The sequence below is a fragment of the Rutidosis leptorrhynchoides genome, chromosome 2 (genome assembly GCF_046630445.1).
Source record: "Rutidosis leptorrhynchoides isolate AG116_Rl617_1_P2 chromosome 2, CSIRO_AGI_Rlap_v1, whole genome shotgun sequence".
Lineage (NCBI taxonomy): Eukaryota > Viridiplantae > Streptophyta > Magnoliopsida > Asterales > Asteraceae > Rutidosis > Rutidosis leptorrhynchoides.
This window is the reverse complement of record NC_092334.1, coordinates 695,513,989-695,523,169: the sequence shown is the minus strand read 5'-3', so window position 1 is coordinate 695,523,169 and position 9,181 is coordinate 695,513,989. Positions and strand designations below refer to the sequence as shown.

The 9,181-nt window shown below is 33.7% G+C and overlaps 1 protein-coding gene across 1 annotated transcript; it reads left to right on the top strand.

Annotated features, from left to right (window-relative positions):
* Positions 1–5,758: 5,758 nt before the first annotated feature.
* Positions 5,759–7,578, top strand: LOC139894085 (bidirectional sugar transporter SWEET14-like). The gene is made up of 6 exons (XM_071877285.1): positions 5,759–5,911; positions 6,049–6,085; positions 6,198–6,408; positions 6,494–6,655; positions 6,924–7,043; positions 7,121–7,578. The coding sequence occupies exons 1-6, from the start codon at positions 5,857–5,859 to the stop codon at positions 7,391–7,393; spliced, it is 858 nt and encodes a 285-aa protein (XP_071733386.1). The 5' UTR covers positions 5,759–5,856; the 3' UTR covers positions 7,394–7,578.
* Positions 7,579–9,181: the final 1,603 nt, after the last annotated feature.

Below are 9,181 nucleotides of genomic sequence, written 5' to 3'. Positions count from 1 at the left end.
TAATCATTTTAATTAACTAAGGCTTTTAGTTAGTTACTTGGGCTTAACTTGGACTTTTATTGGATTACTTGCAACTTGGGCTTTAATTAGTTTAATGGACTCATGAATAAGACTCACAAGCCCACCCTACATCTTAAATGGGTTTATTAGCCCATGTCTTTCATAGTGTAAGTAATACTTACAACAATAACTAGCTAGTTTGTATATTTAGAACCTTGTTGCACTTAATCCCCATGTAAACACACTTATTATCCACCTTTTGTAAGCCTTACACACTAGTGACCAACAAACAACACACCCCCCCCCCCTTGGGAGCTGCAGGCCGTCGGCCTAGGGGCTCCATAAGGTGGTTTTTGACTTCATTTCTTCATTACTTGTTCACTTGAAATCTCCCACTCAAACACACACACACTTGACTTGCTTTTTCTCTCAACATTTTTCTCTCATCTCTTTCTCTTTAACTTTGTAAGTATCATGAGTTCTTCTTCCTTTTCTTGACAACAAAACCGAAATCCTAAAGGCTTTCATCATCATCATTTGTTGTTCTTTGTTGTTTAAAAGTTACTTGTCTTTGATTACTTGTTAGTTACTAGTTATTATTTACTTACTTACTTGTCTTTATTTACTAAGTTACAAGATCAAACTTTCTAGTTTTGATTCTTCATCTTTATCTTGTTATGACAAGAACATCAAGAACATAATCTATCTAGTTATGTTCTACATATTTTGTTTCAAAAGATTTAAAGTTTATAATCTTTATAATTGTTACTTGTGTTCTTGTTTGTTGTATGTTACTAGAATACCACCTTCATGGTTGGTTTAGGCTTATCATTCATTTTCTTTATTTCTTATTGTTAGTTGCTTACTACACATTTGAACAAGGACATGAAACCAACAAGAGCTTACACTTTGGTGCAAGTATCATGGATCCAACACTTGGTTGTGATCTTTCTTAGTGTTCATGAACTTGTTCATAAACTTACATGTAACCTTGGTTCATCAAACACTTACAACACTTGCACTTGAGTTATGATGGACAAACCTTGGTCAAAATGATGTTAACACATCAACGAGTTGTACACTTGAAGCTATACGCATCAAGAATGAGAACCGTGATGAACATCAAGCACCGAGACAACCGGAACTCTCCAAAACCCACTGTTCTGTCCAAAACCTACTGACCTGATGCTTCTGGAACAGACCAGTAGACCTGGGCTGTTCTAACCTTGATTTTTAGATAGAACTTTTCGAGTAGATAACTTTTCATATAGGACTCGTCTTAATCCGAGTTACGGTTTAGGATTTATGGCCCTCCGATCGTTACCATGTCCTTTAACGTTGTGCAGAAATTTCTGACCTACTCGCACTTAGACCGTCGCCACGGTCAAACCAAGACGAGTTTGCTTCTGTAAATTTTACCACACTTAAGGGACTCATAGACGGAGCCATGACCACTGGTCTCACCTTAATTCAGTAAGGGTAGAGGCCGTGGTGACTGACCGAAGTCAGCCTTTGTTTTAAACGACTTTCATAAACGAGTCTTACTTGTTACCTTTTGTTTAATGATGATTGATGATGACCCTTATGACCTTAATTACGTACTTGTAAACCTTTTGAGACGACTTATTGACTTAGTGCTATTTGACTTAGGTTGAGGACGTTTGGACCGTTACTTGCACACCACTTTCCGACTACTACCTTACCGTTACTACTAATCATTGTGAGTTATAGCATTCCCTTTTTACTTTAACTTATTTTGGGAACTGAGAATACATGCGGATTTTATGTTTTACATACTAGGCACGAGTACTTAAACTTATATATGTGTGGGTTATACAACGGCATAAACATTCCCTTTAGCTCGGTAACGTTTAATCATTGGTTTTTGAACCGTGAACGCGAATCTTAGATATGGATCCATAGGGTTTGACATCCCCACTCGGGCTAGTAGCGCTAGCATTTAACGAGTGTTTAATACTTCGAGGTTATACGCACTTGCCAAGTGCACTTTAAGGGGGTACATTAAACGTTAAGTTAGTTACCGGGTGCCCACGGTTAAGCATATACTTTTACATACTTTTGAAACGCTCGTTGTAGCACTGAAATCTCGTGGCCTACTTACATTACTGTTATACTTAAACTATAGCTCACCAACCTTTGTGTTGACCTTTTTAAGCATGTATTTTCTCAGGTGTTTGAAGTCGCTTCCGCTATCTTACTAGTCGTGCTGTAGAACCCGCTGCCTAGAGTTGTTATCGCATGACTACTTATGTTGCATTCAAACTTTTTACTTATGAACTTATGTTATGTAACGACCATTATGGTCACGTACACTTATTTAATGCTTCTACTTAGCGAAGCATACTTTTGATTTGTAAAACAATTGACGTATGTTATGACGTCACTTTTATTTATGAATGTAAACTCTGTTTTGAAAACGCATATAGTACTTAACCTTGTAATGATCCTGTTGTTGATGGTCCGTACATGATGATTTAGTACGGGGCGTCACAGTAATGAAAAAAGAAATTTAGGGTTTGCAACAATGTATGAATCAAATGAGAGCAGAATCAGATGAATGAATGAATCGAGTTGAGAAACCTTAAAACATATGCATTATATATAAATTCACAAATGACAGCCCGAGTCCCTCTAGATTTGCAAAAATACATCTTGTGCTTCAAATAGTCATGTAATCACATTTAACATCCTCAGAAATCAAGCATTGTCATAATTGGTGCTTCAACATATGCCTATAAATAATTCTAGATAAAACCACAAATAAGTAACCAAAAATGTATTACTATTAGCTTGATATTTCAACAAACATATTGGACTTGACATTATTATAGTTGTTCGAAGCACCCAATTCATATTCAACTTTTTTCGAATTAAGAAATGTGAGTTCACAATTATCAATGAAATAGGTCAGAAATATTTGTTAAGGCCAAGAATGCAGGTTTTTCCTTTGGGTCGATCAACTAATGTGTGATCGCCCAATTATTATATTTCTTCGGTTGTCTAGGTCGATGAATGTTCAACAAGGGCAGAAAAGAGAGCCATAAGATTTAATTTGATGTTAGTTTGTAGTTGGATTGTGTTTGTACTCTATATTTTGGTATTACGATATGTAATTGATATAATTTGATTTCAATCTAACCTTTTGAATGTCAGTTTGAGTTGTTATGTAACCTTTTGAAGCAATGAAATTGACAACTTATAGTAAAACCAATGACAATAATAATTTGGTAATAACATTACAATGACCTAAGATGTTCAGCACAAATATTACAATGCCCAAAGACATATTATCCAAACATAATGACATACCTAAGGTCTGAAAACATTTAATGATCTAATTTGTTAAGTTACCAACATACAGAAGTGATAACTGTAACCACAAAAGCTTCCAACCCATATTTCATGCAATTGTTTGGTCTAAGAAAATGATAAAACAACTTACTCCTACCATCATAGCCTAAATCTTTTGTTATATCATTAATCTCAAACACCGAAAACATTTCAACATTAATACCATGTATCATACAAGTTTGTAAAAGAATAAAATAACGTTAACATTAATAATGCACATAAAATCAAACACTGAATCAAATAACTTGTTTAAAACGCGCTTCAAATTGTTGACATTGTATTCAGCTTCCTCCATTCGAATAGTGTATAACATAATTTCCAACATAGCTTTTTAATAGTATAATTTTTACAGGCTTAGGGCTTTTTTAATTGAAAGAGATGAATAGACGAACTACAATTGAGGTCCTTCCGATTTTGAATTAAAGTTAGGTAGAAGGCGTATCGGTATTTAAAGATAAAAGGATGATTATGCCCTCACATGAATCGCATGTGATGAAAGTTAACGAAAAAGTTTAACGTCCGTTAAACGGATGGACTATTTAATGCAATATTGTTCTTGTCAAAAAATAGTTTAGTGAGTGAATATTCAATTTTAAACAAATCACATGGACTGGTTTTGTAAATATGTCTTTACATTTTTATATTATTTTAGGTTTTTCATTATATATATTGTGTTCTATTAGATTTTTGATGAATTTTTAGTCAGATTTGCTATATAAGGAAAAGTTAACCTACCAAATTGTATACTCCCTTTAATTGACAAGTACTTATTTACATAATCAATCATTATTCATCAATACAACAATAATAACAAAACCCAATACCACATAAGTGGTGTATGTGGGAGGTGAGATGTAGACAATCATTTCTCTATCCGAAAATAAAGACAAGTCATTTCTCCACCCAGAGTGAAAACACTCTCAAAAGTAGAGAAATTCATCCATCTCTATTCAACGGATAGAGAGATTGCTTCCGAGTGGACCTCCGGTCAATAAGTAGAATTTTTTTTTTTAAATAAAATAAAATAAAACTGAGACGCCATAAAAATGGTAAAATCAAATTTCCATGAGTTTTAAATCCTGTCTGAAATTTAATTTAGGCTCTAAGAGTCAGTCAAGTCGTCAATAAATCGACGCTTGCTGTCTACTCAATAACTAGAGCCGTAATCATTATTCATCAATATAACTCTTAATTCCTTAATTTACATAAACCGGCCTAGATATATCAAAGAGTTAAGAATTGTATTCTAATTGTAGTGTTTTGTAGATCGTGAATTGATTCTTCATGATATAATTATCAATATCAATATTATCAATATAAGTAATTATAATTATTTCCTTACTTTAATTATTTCACGTTATCTTCATGTTAGTTAAACCAAAAGACCTACCTTATAGGAAACTAATTAAACGTTTCATTTTTCTTTCATATAAAAATACGTGATAGAAATACTGATTACTATAAATGGAATTGAAAATAAAATGATGATAGACAAATTAAGAAATTCACGTCTTCGGTTTTTTTTCTTACGTACGGTCTAGATAATTCCAAAGTCACTTGCTACGTTTTATAAACTAAAATCGTGCAGTTACAAATGTACATTTATGTGAAAAACTTACCCGAAAATTGTACCTTGGTCTAGGTTAGTACTCATTTAGTTACTTAAAATGTTGAATTTCTTAAGTGTTATCTTAGTTATAAAGTTAATTATATTCAAAGTTATATCATCTAAGCACATGAGGATCTATTAAGGGGTAATCGGGGTCAGCTCCCCATGATGACTAATCTTTTAGTGTAATTATATGTTAAAATTCGTCGTTTAGTGTATTTTTTTGTTAAATTTGACATTTAACCCCGTCTTTTGGTTTTCTACAAATTTTTAATGTTTTGTACTCGTCGAAAAAAATTTATGAATCGAAAAAATTTTCTCGATCCACACTGCATCTACGTAAGTTACTATAGAAATAGTAAACGGTAAATATGACAGGGTTTTTTCATGCTTTCAGAGAGGACAAAGTATGTTTATTAAAATTTACTTGACCTAATTAACTAGGTTATATATTTTATTTTGGTAGTTTTTAACTTTTTTGACAATTGAAAAATATTTTACTAGTGAGGTTCAATTAAAACTTTGAAATTTGTTTATAAGACATCTATTCAGTATAGCAATGATCTAAAAAGAACACTACTACTGTATAAAATGTTCAAAGGGAAAGCAAGATACACCTAGATCAAACAAATTAAGTATATTTTTTCAATTCCATTTCCAAAACCTTTATTAATTTTTACTAATATTTTATAAAATGAATATGAATGGGTGACCCCACCACCTTGAATCCTCCTATATAAACTATACACTACCATTTGTTATTCACCACTCATCACAAACAACACCAGCAGTTAATTAGAGCATCAAACACTTCTCTCCTTAAAATTCTGGTTGAGTTGAGTGTGTGATTTCATTTCACTAGAAATTAATTAAAAATGGTGAATTTTGCTGGTCAATTTCCTCACCTTACTCTAGCATTTGGTCTTATGGGTATACCCTCTCTCTCATTATTGATTGCATGCATGCATGAAAATCTATATGTTACTTTTCATGCAGATAACAAACGTTAAACCAAAATTTAGCTATTTAGCTAATTAATAAAACGCTTTTTTGCTGTTCTATTGTAGGAAATATTGTCTCCTTCATGGTGTTCCTTTCACCACTGTAAGTTTCCGACTTAAGCCTCTTTCCATCATAAATCAGCTTGAATAACTCTAAGTTGGTGCCAAAAACATGTGATTTCCTAATCGAATTAGCTTTGTAATTAATGATACAGGCCGACGTTCTATAAAGTTTACAAAAAGAAATCGACCGAGGGGTTTCAGTCGATACCTTATGTTGTGGGATTATTTAGTGCTATGCTTTGGATCTACTACGCGTTGTTAAAGGGTAATGCGATGCTTCTGATCACCATCAATTCCGTTGGTATCGTCATACAAACGTTTTATCTCTGTGTTTTCGTCTTCTATGCGCCAAAGAAAGCTAGGGTATGTAAATATATTTTCTTGTGTTTAGATAACTTTGTAGAAAAGGTTTTTGTCCTAATTTGCGAAAGTATTATTTCATGTGCAGATTGAAAGCTTGAAGCTAATCACGTTGTTTATAATAGTTGGATTCGGTTTGATTGTTCTCCTTACCGAATTCCTTGCAAAAGGCGCTAAGCGTGGTGTCATTGTTGGATGGATCTGCCTCATATTTTCTTTGTGTGTGTTTGTCGCACCTTTAGGCGTCCTGGTAAAATTTTTGGCTATGCACTTGCATATTCTTAGTGGCGGAACTTAAAACCTTATGTTGAGGGTGAAAAATCAGAAATATAAGTATATACGTTAAGTACTTAGTTTTAGGGGGCCAAATTTGTCTATCATTTCTGCAAAACTATTATATACTTTATATGTTAAGTAATCAAGTTTTAGGATGAGAGAACGCCGTAGTATCTTTCCGCCATTGCATATTTCTAAACCTCTTTGAATTTGTGAAATAAAAGTTTTGTGTATTATTGTAGAGACAAGTGATCAAGACTAAAAGTGTCGAATACATGCCTATTCTTCTATCGCTAGCCCTCACACTCAGCGCAGTGATGTGGTTCTTTTACGGTTTACTTCTCGGGGACTTCAACATCGCGGTACAAAAAATTGCTTCGCAAATTAAAATAGTAACTTCAAGTTTTATCATTTTCTAACGATTTTTTACTTTTCACAGATCCCAAATATGCTTGGATTCACCTTCGGTATCCTTCAGATTATACTTTACTTCGTGTACAAGAACAGGAAACCGGTTGTCATTGATGATAAAATTACAGAATTTAAAGAGCGAATGAGTTCAATGGATGAACCAAGAGTCCCAGAAGTAAAAGATCAAAATGTGATCGATATGGTGAAGCTAAACACGTTTGTACGATCAGAAAACGTTCCAAATTCACACGTTGTTCGTAGTCCAATTGTGGCTAGTCATACCATTGAAGTTGCAGCTTGAGATTGATCCTAAATGAATTTTGGTTTGATGTCAAGTGTACCTTCCCTATAAATAATTGTACACTTTTAGTTACAAGTTTTTTTTTACCTCAATTTCGCTTATTCCGTACGTATCTCATGAAGCTTAATCGTTGTATTGTTTGGTAAACGTTATTCAATATTAATGAATTTGATTTTCGATATCAATTTTAGTTACTATTAGTCGATCTAAATATTGAATGCTTTTTTTGTCATTTTGTTGTCTTAGAATAAAATCTTTCAGATGTCCGGGTTTGGGTTGTTGGCTATATTTAATCTATATAGAGGATCCAACTAGTAGTAGTAGCCGAGGTGGGAAATTTGGTGAATTTATAATTCAAGGATATAATTTGAGTTAATTTTTATTTATTTTTATCGTTATTTCTAGATAATTTATTAGTTCATGATTTAAAAGTAAGCCATTTTTTAAACATCTCCTAGAATATACAGACAATGGTTAAGTGCCTTAGTCGACTGAAGGATTTAACAATAAACATTAACTAATGGTATTTGTGACATTGATATTTATACATATGACGCTTCACAATTATGCATAACTCAACCTTGTTATAAAGTAGAACTCATCATCAATATTATTGATAATAGTAAACCATATTTATAGAGTACATGACTATAAACCTAATCAAACCCCAATGACCCTAAACCCATAGTACATATTGAACTTGGGCCTTACATATTATCTAACACAAACCTATCTTAAGTTTCATGACGCTCTACCAAACTTCCACCATGCCGCGGGACCAAGCAGGATATAAAGCATGGGAGTTGACTCGGCATCAGCAGCTTCGCGCCGCACTGGAGTGATCCAATACGTGATTCTGCACGTTCCGCCAATGCTTTACATGTATATAATCAAAAATTTTAAACGAATTGTTCGTTATGAAAAGTTTCTATTTGAGAGGATTTCCGACCCCAATAATCTATTTTTGAAGAAATTATCTCCGATCCAAGCTTTAGACATGATATGTCCGGTTACTGATAATGAAGTCAAAGCTGCTATTTTCGAAATTGGGGAAGACAAAGCTCCGGGACCGGATGGGTACACTTCGGTTTTCTTTAAGAAAGCGTGGGAGATTGTTGGTCCGGATGTATGTAAGGCTGTGATTGATTTTTTCAATAACAGTCAGTTGTTGACTGAGATCAACCATACCATCCTTGCTCTAATTCCGAAGGTTGAAACACCTTGCAAAGTTAACGACTATCGGCCCATATCCTGCTGCAATGTCATATACAAATGTATTAGCAAAATAATTACAGCTAGAATTAAAGGAAGTCTGGATAGTATTGTCAGTGATAACCAGTCAGCCTTCATTCCCGGGAGACGTATTTCAGATAACATCTTGGTTACTCAAGAGATTATGAAGAACTACCACTTGGATAGAGGTACCCCTCGATGCGCTTTTAAAGTTGACATTCAAAAGGCGTATGACACCGTTGATTGGAAGTTTTTGGAAAACATTTTATTATACTTTGGTTTCCATCGTACCATGATTAAATGGATAATGAAATGTGTTTCCACAACCTCTTTCTCTATTAATATAAATGGGGAGCTCCATGGCTATTTTAAGGGAAAAAGAGGCTTGAGGCAAGGGGATCCTCTTTCCCCATACTTATTCACCTTGGTCATGGAATGTTTAACATTAATGATCAAAAGAAATGTTCTACATTCTGATGATTTTAAATACCATCCCAAATGTGAGGCGCAAGAAATTGTGAACATTTGCTTTGCAGATGATCTCTTTCTTTTTGC

Coding starts and splice junctions, on each gene's coding strand:
- LOC139894085 (XM_071877285.1), top strand. CDS start 5,857: ATGGTGAATTTTGCTGGTCAATTTCCTCACCTTACTCTAGCATTTGGT. Junction 6,086..6,197: donor ATGGTGTTCCTTTCACCACT/GTAAGTTTCCGA, acceptor TTAATGATACAG/GCCGACGTTCTATAAAGTTT. Junction 6,656..6,923: donor TCGCACCTTTAGGCGTCCTG/GTAAAATTTTTG, acceptor GTATTATTGTAG/AGACAAGTGATCAAGACTAA.